The sequence below is a fragment of the Rhamphochromis longiceps genome, linkage group LG6, assembly GCF_057381845.1.
Source record: "Rhamphochromis longiceps isolate RC_006_pf linkage group LG6, R_longiceps_female_GT1.1, whole genome shotgun sequence".
NCBI lineage: Eukaryota > Metazoa > Chordata > Actinopteri > Cichliformes > Cichlidae > Rhamphochromis > Rhamphochromis longiceps.
In genome coordinates, this window is record NC_140562.1 from 45,904,724 (window position 1) to 45,920,679 (window position 15,956).

The 15,956-nt window shown below is 48.0% G+C and overlaps 2 protein-coding genes across 2 annotated transcripts in view; one reads left to right on the plus strand and one right to left on the minus strand.

Moving 5' to 3' along the window:
- Positions 1 to 481, plus strand: part of aplf (aprataxin and PNKP like factor) — an 8,132-nt gene extending 7,651 nt beyond the window's left edge. Inside the window, exon 10 of the mRNA XM_085408212.1 lies at positions 1 to 481. This exon is cut by the window's left edge and continues 1,026 nt beyond it. The gene's annotated coding sequence lies outside the window, so the exon portion shown is untranslated.
- Positions 482 to 2,808: 2,327 nt separating this feature from the next.
- prokr1a (prokineticin receptor 1a) lies at positions 2,809 to 7,972 on the minus strand. Its single transcript, XM_085408216.1, has 2 exons — positions 7,388 to 7,972; positions 2,809 to 3,757 (listed from the first exon to the last, which is right to left on the minus strand). Exons 1-2 carry the CDS (start codon positions 7,798 to 7,800, stop codon positions 2,986 to 2,988), a joined length of 1,185 nt encoding a protein of 394 aa, XP_085264342.1. The 5' UTR covers positions 7,801 to 7,972; the 3' UTR covers positions 2,809 to 2,985.
- Positions 7,973 to 15,956: the final 7,984 nt, after the last annotated feature.

Sequence of the window (15,956 nt, forward strand, 5' to 3'; positions counted from 1 at the left end):
GGTGGCTTCTTCCACTAAAAGGACTTTTAATGTGAAAGGGATTATTTCTGGCTGTGGGGGTGGAGCACGTGTGAGGCCCACCAAACATTAAAATGAGTAACACTAAAATAAAAACCCGACCCATTTAAGTTCTGGATTTCCCCGAGTTTACCTGTAAAGTCACCTGTGAGAAGTCGACCTGAGGCCGTCCAAAGTGGACGCGCTCGGCTCAGTTTTATTTTGAAGCAGCTTTAAAATGAAGCGAGTGATTCATTCTGGTAAGACGACCCTCTTTGGAGACGGCGTCCTCCACAGAGGGTCCGAGCAGCGACCTGACAGCTGAGCCGTGGCGCTCTCTGAGCTGCTTTTATTTTGTAAATAGAGTCTGTGCTGTTGGCCGCAGGTGAGTCGCTCAGAGAGGAAGGTGAACCGTTTTTATCAGCTCACTGATTCCTGGACTGTTTTTCTATTAAATACATCAAAAACAAAGCGGCGTCTCCTTTCTTCCTTCTGTCACAGCTGCGACAGGAAGTCCATTTGATTGATTAGGAAGCTCAGCCCCTGATGTTTGGCTGACCCGGCAGAGCTGTGGAGTGTTTTGTGTTTTGCAGCCCACTGGTCACCTGTGCAGGTGTCATCCTGGGGGGAGGGTCTCTAAATGTTCTTTGCTAATCTGACTGAACAAAAATGTGTTTTTATGACAGTTTTTGGTTTCTTTTAACGATCGTAGTCTAACGCACAGAAAGCAAGTATTTGTTCAGCTGTGATGACGGCGGCTTACACTGAGCTTATACACAGGCACCAGTACTGATGCTGGGAGTCGGGCTGTGGGGAATGAGATGTCCAGTCTGAGCCGATGAATCCCGGCTTTGTCGTGGGCATGAAAGAAAATCATCGATGGAAACATTTGGTCATTGAGTGTATTCAGACTGACCTCAACACTGTTTGATGAGGACAGTTTGAGGGGAAAACATCAGGATATGACTTCAGACTCAGTTTAAGAGAAGCTCCTCGCTGTGTCACTGAGCCTGAAACATCTCTGCTCTTTATAATATCTCACAAAGATAATCCGCATAAACACAAAATGCCGTTTTTACACGATGATTTAGTTTATTAGGGGAACAAAAGCTTTCCAAACCTCGCTGCCCTGTGATGTCGTCGCCTCTTAAAGCTAATAACTGGTTGTGTCATCATTGGCAGCAAGAACTGCAATCAGCTGTTTGTGATAACTGACATCGCCGAGTAAGACAAAGTCAGTGACATCATCAGCCTGAGAGGGTTACAGAGACATTTCTCAGGCTGTGGAGGTCACAGAAGAGCCCAGATTAACATCTGCAGACCTGCAGACTCACCTGGCTCAGATAAGGTCAGAGGTCAACAGTAAGAAAGAGGCGGGGCAAAGATGGGAGAGTCCAAGCAGAAACCACTGCTGACCAAGAAGATCACAAAGTCTCGTCGCACATCTGCCAACAAACATCTGGAGGATAATATTCTGAGGGCTGACGAGACAGAAGCTGAACTTTCTACGTTTCATCCAGAAACATCCCAGCAGCAGCAGCCAGGGTGGTGGTCGCGTGACGGTCTGGCTGCTCTGCAGGAACCAGCAGCTCCACCTCTGATTGGCTCAAAGTCTGGACTTAAACCAGGCCTGGCAGTGAAGCTGGACTTAGCTCCAGGTCGTTCATGATTTAAGAAGAGAGGCAGTTCGTTTTCACAGAGCTGTACCTGTTTGCTTCGTCCATTTCAGGCGCTTTTTATTTGCAACGCAATGAATATTAAAACACTTACAACCATGTGAGTGAACCCTAACATGGGCACACAATGCAAATCAGCAGGGAGGGACTGTAGCGAGTCATTGTTCTCTTCAGGTTCGCGTTTATCGTTGCTAAGCAGATTATACAACAGCAGCATTACAAATATGCAGATCAAACCTGTGAGACAGCGCTGCACACACACACCAGAGAAAGGTCAGAAACCCTGTGATGTGAGGAAGAACAGGCAGTATTGATTTCAGTATAAACTCCCTCGATGCTGCTACAGAGGACGCTGGCGGACTTTGAGTCTGTGCGTCTGAAGCTGCTGCGTGAACATAAATAAGAGACCGGCTTCACAGAGCTGTGTGCTGATCGGCACTAATGAGGGTGGAAACGATGGCGGAGGCTGAACTGATGGTCTAAAGATCAAACCAGCCCACGCAGAGAGCGCACCGAGGTACAAACAGCCTCTGAAAGCTGCACGAACACCAGCACGCACCACTCCAGCTCTCACCTCTGCTCCTTCATTACAAGCTTAAAAATGCATCTTTATTTGACATGAATATGAGCGGAGAATCGTGCATGCGCACGCAGCCTGCTGCATTACCAACAGTTTTACTTTGAACAGCAGGAGCACGTCGGGGAGTCGGGCTGAAATCCACAGAAGAAGAAGAGGCAGGAGGAGATGTGGTGGACTCCTTCCAAACTGCTGGTGTGAGGGCAGAAGGAGGTCGCACCAAACTCTGATTATGTCACTTTAACTGAGGGCCCCGAACGCTGAGGGGTGGTCGACACGTCTTCCTGAAGCCTCACTTCAGCTTCGTAGCTGTTGCCACGGTGGCAGTCGGATGTGACCATATCTAGATAACTTTGCAGCTAATGCTAGTTAGCAACTTCCCACAATTACCCACACAGCAGCCATGTTATTGGTCACATGATGTCATTAAAACGCTCCTTAAAGCTCCAACATCACAAACATGGTGCAGACGTCCAGTTCAGGTGACGCTAGCAGCAACAGCCACCTGTCAGTCAGAGAGGCCACGCCCCTAATAATGCAATCCAGTTTAAACAGGTCTCTGGCCTCAGTGTTGTAAATAATAACAATAATAATATTTTCATCCACATAAGATACAAACAGCTGGAAACGACAAAAACGGGATCAGAAAGTCTCTCCATGGACGATGCAGCGTCGCTAACACTCGGCAGCAGCCACAGTTCTGCTGAGCAAACACGTCACAGCTCGCTCCTCACTTCAGCTCCGAGTCTCTGCGTGCAGCCGCTTTACCGGATGTTTTGTGCCTTCCATAGAAGAAGAAGTAGGTAAGTACCTCAGCCGGCCGCCCTCCACCTCCTCCGTCACCCGGAGGGAGGATGTCCGCGGCTCAGCTTCATCCAGCCACTTGGTGGCCACGAAGCTCACCAGCCTCAGAGGGAACTTGATGGACTTATTCAGCTGCTTCCTGCTGTTTCGGACGCTCACAAAGCAGAGGGTGTTGATGATCCCGTTGCTCATGGCGATGCACTCGATGACGTAGAAGGCCACCAGGGAGTTCTTGTCCGTGGAGATAAGGGTGGGGTAAAAGTCCCGCACCAGGGTGAAACCGTAATACGGCGCCCAGCACAGGATGTAGGCCACCAGGACTAGAATCAGCACCACCACGGTCCTCCTGCGCTTCTGCAGTCTCTTGCGGATCTGTACCGTCTGAAAACCTGGAACATTTTTAAACCACAGCTCTCTGGAGATGTGGGTGTAGCAGACGGCCATGACAGACACGGGGCCCACGAACTCCAGAGCGAAGACGAGGAGGAAGTAAGAGCGGTAGTAAACCTGGTGGTCCACGGGCCAGATCTGAGCGCAGAAGGTCTTATCGGGGCAACCGTCCACATGTGGGTACGTCGTCTCTGAGGCCATGTAGGCAGACGGGATGGAGATGAAGATGGGGACGAGCCAGATGGTCAGGATCACGCAGCACGCCGTCTGGTGCTTCATACGAGGCCTCAGCGGGTGCAGGATCGCCATGTACCTGCAGACACAGACGGGAAGCTGGCTCAGGTGGAGGAGGGCCGGCTTTCGCGCCCTTCACACGGACTGCTTCTAAAACACGGAAACCTTTTGGTTTCTGAAGCTTTGATAATATAAATTTTTAGTTACCGTATTTTTCGGACCATAAAGCACATTAAGCGAAACAAAACAGATGAGTCAAACTACTCCACTCATTCTTCTTTCTTCCTCCACTTCTGTACCATCGATTCATTAATGCTGTATTCTATCACAGCGGCTCTGTTCCCATGTTGTTGCAGTATATGAATGACTAACCTCGTATTGTGGATGGATTATCTCAGCCGTTCTCCTGGCTGAAGTTTGGTCCGTTTACAGCATCCTGCCATGCGACTGCATTTGTTTCTAACCACATTAAATCGGTTCGAGGTCAGTACGCACAACCAGGATTCATACATGAGGCGCTCCGCATTATTAGACGCACTGTCGATTTTTGAGAAAATAAAGGATTTTAAGTGCACCTTATAATTTACCTTTGACCACCGGGGGAGAGAGCGTGCTGAAAGGCGTACCTTTGCTCATGTGTGCCACAGACATGTATGGTTTGTTGTTATTAATATCTCCTTCATACCTTAATGAATCACTATAAACGAATACAAACATCAGTGGGATGATGAAATCAACATAACAAACAGAATATAGTCAACGCTTCCTAAATCAGCTGAATCATAATCATCTGATTTTTTAATGTTGTGATTTTTAATGAATCACAGTCTAAAGGTCCGGCTGTGAGTATCAGTACATCATCAGTTACATAGCAGCGCTGCATTAATCTAACATTGGTCTTACTTTGACCCAGAAGGACTGGCAGCTGGACGATGAGCCTGTCTCAGACCAAACTGCCGGGCCCTATCAGGTCCTCTCAGGTCCTCTCAGGCCCTCTCGGGCCCTCTCAGACCAAACTGCCGGGTCCTCTCGGGCCCTCTCAGGTCCTCTCAGGTCCTCTCAGGCCCTCTCAGACCAAACTGCCGGGTCCTCTCGGGCCCTCTCAGGTCCTCTCAGGTCCTCTCAGGCCCTCTCAGACCAAACTGCCGGGGCCCTATCAGGTCCTCTCAGGCCCTCTCAGACCAAACTGCCGGGTCCTCTCGGGCCCTCTCAGGTCCTCTCAGGTCCTCTCAGGCCCTCTCAGACCAAACTGCCGGGGCCCTCTCAGGCCCTCTCAGGCCCTCTCAGACCAAACTGCCGGGGCCCTATCAGGTCCTCTCAGGCCCTCTCAGACCAAACTGCCGGGTCCTCTCGGGCCCTCTCAGGCCCTCTCAGACCAAACTGCCGGGTCCTCTCAGGTCCTCTCGGGCCCTCTCAGGCCCCCTCAGGCCCTCTCAGGGCCTCTTGGGCCCTCTCGGGCCCTCTCAGGGCCTCTCAGGCCCCCTCAGGCCCTCTCAGGCCTCCTCAGGCCCTCTCAGGTCCTCTCAGGTCCTCTCAGGCCCTCTCAGACCAAACTGCCGGGTCCTCTCAGGCCCTCTCGGGCCCTCTCAGGTCCTCTCAGGCCCTCTCAGACCAAACTGCCGGGGCCCTCTCGGGCCCTCTCGGGCCCTCTCAGACCAAACTGCCGGGTCCTCTCGGGCCCTCTCGGGCCCTCTCAGGCCCTCTCAGACCAAACTGCCAGGTCCTCTCGGGCCCTCTCAGGTCCTCTCAGGTCCTCTCAGGCCCTCTCAGACCAAACTGCCAGGGCCCTCTCGGGCCCTCTCGGGCTCTCTCAGGCCCTATCAGGGCCTCTGATTTGGCTTTTTATCCTGTTCCCTTTGGAGGTTTTGCTCTTTTACAAAGTAAGACTGTTTTTGTGGTGGTTACGTACTGACGGCACCGTCTGGACACGGGACGTTTCAACCTGTGACTGTGAGGACACGTCAGAGATCTTTCTGCTGTTTTTCAGTGCTGTCATCGTCTTGTCTGTTATGAAGGCGGAGCTCCTTTTCCGCCTCTAAAATCTGTGGACACATTTCTTTCCTGGTATTTCTGCCTGAATGGATCGGATTGGTTGAATGGAGCTTTAGTTTTTCAGGATGTCCCCTCTCGGGGGTTCTGGTGTTTCTGTTGATGTAAGACTGTGTTTGCAGTTTCAGAGGAGCTGAGCTTTGATGTAAGCGAAGCAGCAGTCGTGTTCGTTGGATTTAATGGATTGTGTTGTTATCAGCTGCAGAAGTGTTTGTACCCTGAGTCGGTCTGACACGCTGCCAGATGTTTGGATGTGTTCGCTCTCAGGATAACGAGGAAAGTGGAACCACTTTGTTGTCCCCAGATACACAGAAGCTCTCTGGAAACACTAACAGCCGTCAGCCAGGCGTGATGAAGGACGCGTGGAGGACCGCCGGAGCGTGAGCTGCCCGGTTTCACTCAGAAACACGGGAGCTGCTTTTGTTGAAGCAGAATGTAAACCCCGTCTGTCAGCTGGTCCGCTCTGGAATGTGCTTGATGTGGAGCCACCGTCAGGACCCTGCACATCATCAGCGGCCTCGCTGCTGCCGCCACACGCTTCGACTCACACGCTTCGAGTGCTTATCTGGTTTCTTAGCGTGACTCAAACATCATTCATACTTTGGCTCAAGCACACCTGAGGTCACGTGACAGGAAGCATTAATGGAGAAAACCTCTGAAGATTGATCTGAGAGTACAAGGATCCCACCCCGGGGTGGGCTGATGGTCGTTTAAAAGAAGCAGCATTCCCACAGGGGTGTCAAAGTAAGGCCCAGGGCCCAGAATCGGACCGGCAAAACTCAAATATGGCCCAACTGGTCAGCTTAAGAAGATGTGGCAGTTTTTACAGATACTAATGAGTTCTCAGTAAATCAACAAAACCTTCATGTTTAATATTTAATGTGCAATGAGCTCCACTTAAGATCACAGTGGACTTCAGTAAACTTTACAGTAACTGTGCAGTAATTGAATTTGCAGCACTGTTACTGTAAATAAATGACAGGATATGACTGCATTTATACTACTGTAACATTGTATTGATTCTATATTTTTCCTGTAAATTTCCTCAGTGTTACTGTAATGTTTGCCAGTCATGTTTTACAGTGTAGCCTCTCCTCTGACGTCTGATTGGATGAAGCATGATGCTCATGTTGGAGGTTTTGATCCCGTCAGAAGGACTCCAGACGCTCTGATCTTCATCAGCGAGTGATGTCGTACTGACCTCGTCCATCTTTCAGGCACAAAGTGAATATTTAAGATTTAAATGGATCACCTGTAAGGACGTCCATCCTGGTAGGATCCTGATGGTTGTTTCAGAGGACCAAACCATGAACATCAGCAATAATTACCAATCATTTCAAAGAGGAGTGGACTTTTCTGTTCCATACTTCTATTCTGTAATAAAACATCCTGGCCTTTACGGAGCCTCTCACTACCTTTTTAGCTCCTCCTACTCTCAGACCTCCCTCTGGGTAAGTCAGTTTTCCTCTGGTTGGGCAGCTTCTGGAAGCCCACTGAGGGGCAGCTCTAAGTGCTGACGCTGTGGCAGAGATTCAGCAATATTATAAACCGAACGTCCGTTACCCAGGATATTCTCACACGGAACATTTACACGCCAAACCAACCGAAGCACAAACAGAGGCTCTGTGTTGTCTGCTTGTGTTCCCGGAGGTGAACTCACCTGTCCACGGCGATGGCCAGGAGAGCGTTTGTGGACACGTAGAGCGAGACAGTGCGCAGGTAGTTGGTGGAGGCACAGAGCAGCAGGCCGTGCTCCCACGACAGCTGCTTCACCACGTAGTAGTCTAGCAGGAAGGGACAGCAGATCGCTGCCACCAGCACGTCCGACACGGCTAGGTTGGCGATGAGCAGGTTGGTCAGGTTTCTGAGCTGCTTGTAGCGGGCGAGGCTGGTGATGAAGAGGCAGTTCCCCACGCCGCACACCAGCATGATGCCCACCAGCACCACGCCAATGACTATGGTGGCCACGAAGAAGGCCCGCCCCTGCGTGGTGTCCAGGATCTCGTCTGGGGAAATCCCGTAATCTGGGAAGACACCCACCAGCGCTGAGCTGCTGTTGGTCGAGGTGCACATTTTGGATCAGGTCAGCATGCTCGCACTGCTACGCCTGCAGGGACGGGACAACAAGGCAAGGGTTAACCTTTGAAATTTGGGAGGGGCCAAAGTTCACGTTTGAACCGATCAAAAACACCTTTCTATGACTGGTCGCTGTCGTGAAGCTCACCTCTGTTCTCAGGTCAGAGAAGCGAGGACCCTAACTAGAGGTTGTCATGGTTGCAGTAATAAAAAGGTTGACAGTTAGCGGTTGGCAGTGACTAAAAGTGGACCCACCAAAAGATACAGTTCCTCTAACGGCCAGTTGAGGCTAATGCTAGTCCTCACAGACTCACAAACACAGAGCTTCTCACCGCAGGGGGCGCTCTCGAGTTCATCCAGACTGAACGGGGCAAACATTTTTGTCTTCTGTATATTTTTTAATAGGAGGGTTTGAGTCAGTGGCTATAGTTCAGAGGTAACATATTAACGATCTTTTGGAAACCACCATCGCGGCGACGCCCTGTCCTACATCATTAACCGACCAATCAGCACGCACTAGCAGAACGCTGGGGTTTTGTGGACAGCGTGAGAAAATTTACACAGACTAAAATAAAATGTTTTTGTCTAGGAACAGCGCCCCCTGCTGCACATGCAGCTGAATTATAGCAGGTTCCTGTACAGTGATATTAACAGGAAGTGGTTTGGGAGCATAAATGCATATAACAGAGCGCCCCCTTCAGGCCAGCCTGTGTTTCTAAAGCCATTACTGCCATGACCGCTGATGGCTTCTTTCCCTGCGTGTTTGCTGCAGATGGAGCGTGTCGTTGGCCGCTCGGGGTGAGGCTGGATGTTTGGTGTGCAGCAGTCGTCAGATTCGCCTGCAGGCTGGGGAATGTTGCATCTCAGCTCTGAAAACTCGACGCAGGAGCTTCTCACCAACCTGCCTCCTGATTGTTCTTTGTGCTGCAAGGAGCTGCTGCTCACATCATCGTTAACCCTTTAGCGCAGCACGCCGTGTCCTGTGGGGACGAGTCTTTCCTGCCGTTGTTGTTTTAAAATGTTTCACAGATTATTGATTCATATACTTTTAAACAGACTCGGGAGCTTACATCGCTGAGAAACAGACAGTTTAAAAAGCTTTCATGCAATATGTCATTATAAAAACACAACATTAAACTGCACTGCTTTAACGTCTGCTTAATGTTTTAGTGCTCATAATAATTTCAGTATATATATATTTTTTAAACAGATTTAATGTTTATTTTTAATAATAATAATAATATAATATTAATATAATATAATAATATAATTATTATTATTAAAAATAATAACGAATAGACCCCTGTGGAACCATTTGCATGTCCCAAAACTTTAGTTATAAACGTATTCATGACTACGGTCGCTTGCCTGCTGTGATGGTTGGAGACGGTGGAGTCGAGCTGAAGATGTTCAGACGTTCGGTGAGCAGGATGGACCTGAGTCCATCAGAGGGACAGCTCAGAGTCAGAGAGGTGGAGGTGGTCTGAGCATGTGCAGAGGGGGTGTGGATATACTGGACAAAGGATGAACAGACATGGGTTGTATTTTAGACTAAATATACTTCATTGTAAGACCAGCTTGTGAGTCTAAGTCATTTAAGTGTTGATTTACGATGGTGAGCTGAGAAAAGGCAACACTGTTTAGAAAAAGACTAAAAGGTGACATTTTAACAAACTCGCTGGCTAAGTGCTGCTCCCTGCTGGTGACAATGTGAGTTGTATTTTCCAGATGGTAATTACAAAAAGTAGCTTTAATGTTTAGGATCTGACTGGAGCATGATGATTATATGATAACATAATGATAATACCGAGAAATAATAATACAAAATATTTAAAAAGAGAAAAATTTATACGGAAAATTTTGTCTTAAAAATAAAGTGAATATATCAGCTGACACATGATCAATTTTTTCACGTTTCACATTTTGTTCACAAAAAAACATAATTTTAATAAAGCTGTGATACAAATGCAGTGAAGAAGAAATAAAAATAACAAATAAGTTCAGATCAATTCCTTGTTTTCCTGTCACTACTTGGTGCAGCACGATCAGATATTTCTGAGCATCTTTTAGCGACTGCTGCCTGTATAGCTGAGACCTCTCTGCCTCCACAGCAGATTAAAAATGAAGCATTAACCTTCCTCTGAGACTTTTGGCCCCTGATTTCAACCCCTGAACCTCATGTTAAGAAATCAAAGCTCAGCAGCAGAGACAGAAACACAGAAGCACACAGAGAGTCTCTGATCCTACAGATTAAACACACTGACAGCGTGTAAAGCAGATTTTAAAGCATAAAAACAGAATCAGAATAAAGTTTCAGAGGGTAACCCCCCCCATGTGACCCGAGGCTGGGTGTGAGTCCTGTTAACAATAAATCAGCTGATCTGAGAGAAATAAATAAAAGATGTGGAAGGATTTCATACAGACCTGAAAATGCTTCTCTTCCTCGCTCCGCTCTGCTGAATGAAAAGAAACGAGCGCGAGCAGCAGGCGCGCTCCCGACGAACAGCGACCGACCTCCCCCCCCCCCCTCCCCCCACCGCCTCTGACAGGGGAAGCCTGTTTGCTGCGTGTTATTACCCAGGATATGACCGGAGGACGTGTGTGTGTGTGTGTGTGTGTGTGTGTGTGTGTGATTTCTAATGCAACAATTACCTGTGAACCAAACATTAAATTATGTGAGAAAAATAAAATACTTACACATTTCCCACAAGTCCACCAACTACTGAGCTCTCAAGCTGTCACGTGACTTTGGGACAGGCCTCCTGTTTTATCTTTTTATTCAAGATCTGTTCACATGTACTTAGCAAGTACATACACATGAAATGCAAACTATTTACATGGCAACGCACAGCAGGACGTCCCGTACAACGAGCAGGTTCGTCCTTTATTCCACCTTAAATGTCCCGTATACTGACCTGCAGTGCCACGTCCTGACCAACAGATGGCACTCTTACAAATAGCTTTCGTCCAGTCACAGCGACGCCTGTCACGCACAGCAGATGTGAGGTGTTACGTGACTCGTAGAAATAAGGCGCTGTTTGGTCTGCGCAGCGTAATAACCCGGCGAACTTTAGCTCCTGATCTATTTGCTGAGTTTTTGTTTCAAAGGAAATGCTCGCGTGATTTCTGTACTGCATTTTTCTTTATTGCTTAAAACGAGGTATTAATAAGCTGAACACTAACCTTTTACAACAGTTTTATTATAACGTGAAGACGGTGCATATTTACACTCCACCCAGCTGGCTGTGCATAGTGCTCGGGCACGTCAGACTGTGTGTGCTTGATAGCTAAAAAGTCCCTACTCTGGGACGAACATTTTTACTTTGAGGGCATGAAGACAGTTCATGTGTCTGTGTGCAGGTGGACGGCCGTGTCCATGCTGTCCGCGACCATTGCTTTTGGGGTTTTCTGCAGATCAAAAGGAGGAAAAATGCGCCCACTCCGAGCCCGACCCCGGCGACTCCATTATCAGCAGCCTCTGAAAACAAGGCCGTGAGCCGACAGTCAGCTATGAAAGCATCACGCAGCATTCATCCACTGCTCATAAACCCTCAGACGTCTCTGGTTTCTCTGCTTTGATGTTTCTGCGATGAAGCTGACGAGACCTGCAGGACCTCCGAGAGCAGCCTGGCAGCATCAGGCGCTTCCATAAACACACTGACGCACAGAAACACATCCATCATCCGTTTCCAGGGATTTTGCCGCGATGACGAAAACCAGACTGACTCCAGATCTGCTCCGAGGTCCACAAACTGCTGCTGGCTTTGTTTCTCAGCATCACGTCAGGCTGTAATCGCTCATACAAACTAAACACCTGCACCACCAGAGCTTTTCACAGGAACCCGGACGACTGACTCCAGTGAATCCAAGATTTCAGTGTAAAACAAACACGCCCACCCACAGGAAACTCCCACCTGATGAGCTGCAGGGTCTCCGACTGACTGTTTCCTGTTTCATCCTCTGGTTTCCTGATATGATCTGCTGCTTTATCAACATCAATCATTAAAACTGAGTTTAACATGAGGCTCATCTGTGGCAGGACGATCTGTCGGTCCCGTCTGTGTCAGGCTGAGATTTCCTGTTTGGAGTTCATTTAACGGCACTTCTCCTCCTGTGAGTGCGGCCCACTTAGCTTCCTGCAGACCTGTGACTTTAGTTCACATAGTTCAGGTACTTCAGGGTCTTTCTCAGAGTGATGGCAAGGTGAACATGAGGTGGGGCCAGGTTTCACAATGAGCTCACCCGAAACTCTGGCTGATTGGGACCCACACCCAGTTTCACACCTCGGCTCATGTGATTAGAGGATCATCAGGGGGTCCTTTTGTCCCTCTGTGGGGGGTCACTCCCACTAGGTTTATATCTGGGACTCTCCACCATTTGACCTTAGAACTGAAGAAGCTTCTCGGATGAGAGGTGAAACGTCTTCAAGCAACTTAAAGAAGTCCAGACGCTTTTCTTTGCAAGCTCCTTAGACTGAACAAGAGGTGGTGTCAACATCAGCTTTACCTGCCCATCTACACATCTTATGAAGACTCTAGAGCGGCTCTTCCTCGACCTCCTCCGACCACAGGTACAACATGCCCAGGACCCACTACAGTTTGCATACAAGGCGGGTGTCGGAGTGGAGGATGCCATCCTGTACCTCCTACACAGAGCCCACTCACACCTGGATGGGGGAAAAGGCACGGTCAGGATCCTGTTTCTTGACTTTTCCAGTGCCTTTAATACCATCCGGCCCTGTATGCTTCAGGAAAAACTGAACAGGATGGAGGTGGACCCCTGCCTGGTGGCTTGGATCTCCGACTACCTCACCGACAGACCACAGTACGTCAGGCTGAAGGACATCACGTCTGACACTGTGGTCAGCAGCACAGGAGCACCACAGGGAACTGTGCTGTCCCCTCTTCTCTTCACCCTGTACACCTCTGACTTCTGCTACAACTCTGAATTATGCCACATTCAGAAGTTTGCAGATGACACGGCCATCATGGGGTGTATCTGGGATGATCAGGAAGAGGAGTACAGAAGTCTGGTGAGGAACTTTGTCGCATGGAGTCACACAAACCACCTGCAACTCAACACCTCAAAGACTAAGGAACTGGTTGTGGACTTCGGGAGGTCCAGAGAAGGTCCACTGCCGGTTCAGATAGAGGGGGAGGAGGTGGAGGTGGAGGTGGTCAACACGTACAAGTACCTCGGGCTGTGGGTGGACAATAAACTGGACTGGTCATGCAACACAGAGCACCTGTATAAAAAAGCCCAAAGCCGACTGTACTTCCTCAGGAGGCTGAGGTCTTTTAACATCTGCAGGAAGCTCCTGAGGATGTTTTACCAGTCGGTGGTTGCTGGAGTACTTTTCTATGCTGTGGTGTGCTGGGGGAGCAGCACAGCAAAGAAGGACTCATCCAGGCTGGAGAAACTGATCAGGAAGGCTAGCTCTGTGGTCGGCATGAAGCTGGACACTCTGGTGACAGTGGCAGAGAAAAGGACACTAAAGAAGCTGCTGGACATTATGGACAATGCTGGGCATCCTCTGCACACGGCCATTAACAACCAGAAGAGTCTGTTCAGTGACAGGTTGCTTCTCCCAAAGACAAGAACTAACAGACTTAAAAACTCCTTTGTCCCACACGCCATCAGACTGTTTAACTCCTCTCTGGAGGGGAGAGGGAGGGGAGACAGGAGGACAAAGGAGGGGGGAACAACTAAGCTGTAGTGCCTCTTCACCTCACTGTACAATACTTTTGTAAATAGTCAACAGTGCAATAGACTCAATACTTGAAATGTGCAATTCACTTGTATTTTTATTTTTTATTCCTATTTATTCTATTTATCCCCTTCGTATATTTTATTTATATTGTCTCTGTATTTATATATATGTGTGTGTAATATTCTGTAACTCTGTAACTTCTGTCGGTGCTGTGCTTTTTTGGAAATCGAATTTCCCAGAGGAACCCACCCGAGGGATTAATAAAGTTCTATCTATCTATCTACACCCCAGCCTTCACCTGTGGCAGCGGCTCAAGCGTCTGATGTGGCTGTAGGAGCGATCGTGGCTCAAGAGTTGGGACTTCGCCTTGTAATTGGAAGGTTGCCGGTTCGATCCCCGGCTTTGACAGTCTCGGTCGTTGTGTCCTTGGACAAGACACTTCACCCGTTGCCTACTGGTGGTGGTCAGAGGTGGCGCCACTCTGTCAGTATGGGCTGAAATTGTGGTCATAAACATTTTGTACTATCAGGATTTGTATGCGTTAAAAAATTTGTGTGTGGCCAAAAAACTACATGAGAAACTCTGCACTCCAGTTTTAAGTTACAAGTACGAATTTTGACCCTATTTTTCTTCCTTTCATCTGATTGGTCAATGTCATGTCAATCACAAATTTAACTACCCAATCAGAGAACAGATGGGTTTGGCTGTCGGAGGGGCGCTTTTTTGAACTCCTTGAAGGGTTTGAAGCTGGAGGATCTCTATATAAATATCCGATAGCAGCTAGGTCCCCTAACTTTCAGCAGCTGTTGAAAGGATAAAGTTGTGGTATATCAGTGGTTAGAAACACATCATTACTTTAGGATTAGTTTAACACAAAGTCAGGGCTGACCCGGGACCATTGCTGTGAGTCACAGTGCGCAGCATAAAAGTCCTTTCACATCAGAGCAGGATGTGCTGCTAATGCTAACTGCTAACTAAAAGCAAAGGATCCAGAATTTGTTGCTGGCTGCTGGGCTCTGTGTGCAGCAGCTCTACCTGCACTAGATGCACCTGCTCCTTGTCTTTTCTATCTCTGACTTTATGTCCTCTACAAGAGTTTCTGTTTTTTTTTGCTGTTTCTTCAAATGTTCAATAAAAACATGTATGCTAATTCATAACGAAGAAAGCTTTGTAATGAAGACTGTCATTTCCAAAACACTGCCCGCCCCCTCGCGGTCCGCAGCGCTGTTGAAAAGGCTGTGGAAGTCCCTGTATTAAACACGTAGACCTGTGACACAAAAATCACCAAACTCGGACGACCACAGACTGTTTTCCTTCGTGGTGATGAAGGAAAACGCTGGGTTTGCATGTAAAAGGGCATTTATTCCCTTCAAGGACCTGCAGTTCAAAAAAAGCGCCCCTCGACAGCCAAACCCATCTGTTCTCTGATTGGATTGTTACATTTGTGATTGACATGACATTGACCAATCAGATGAAAGGAAGAAAAATAGGGTCAAAAATCCATACTTGTAACTTGCAACTTGAGTTTCTCACAGATTTTTTGGCCACACACAAATTCTTTTTACACATACAAATCCTGATTTACAAGTACAAAATATTTATGACCACAATTTGAGCCCATATGTCAGTGCGCCTCAGGGTGGCTGTGGCTACAATGCAGCTGCCATCACCAGTGTGTGAATGTGTGCGTGACTGAATGTGTAAAGTGCTTTGGGGTCCTTAGGGACTAAGTAAGGCGCTATACAAATACAGACCATTTGCCACTTGGTTTCTGCAGACAACATTAAAGTGTCACCTGCTTCCCGACTGACCATCACGTTCCTTTCTGATGGAGTTGTGCGCATGTTTACATTTGTGCAGACAGAAATCAAAATTACACAACGACACAATTACAGGTTTGTCTGTCCTTAATCTGAAATATGCACATGTATACATATATGAGCCTCTGAGTGTGTATAACACTTTCACATGATGATGATGATGATTTAGAACTTCTATGATATTTTGGCGTCTGCAAAATGCACAGACTGTAAGATAAGATCCTGTTTCCAGGATTCTTAATGGACGATTATCCTGTGACTTGTCATTGGCCAATGAGCATCCGGTTTCACAGTTAGACCCGCCCCTCCTCGTCCAAGCTCCATTTTTGCAACCAGCACAGCAACGGCGGGCACGTTTACCTCGAGGCTTCAAATCTGGATTCATTAAAAAAAAGAGACGTCAAGGCAGCTACGTCCATCTTTGTCTCCGTCTCCACCACCAGGGGGCAGACACAAGTACAGCCCGGGCCCAGTTTAATTGTGGCTGATATCCCATCAACAGCACATGCTGCTGATGTTTTTACAGCGAGTGCTTCTTTACACCCATCTGATGGCTTCGGTTCATTTTGGGCACTCACATTACTTCAAACGCAGGCACAGTGTGTACTTTGAAACATTTATTG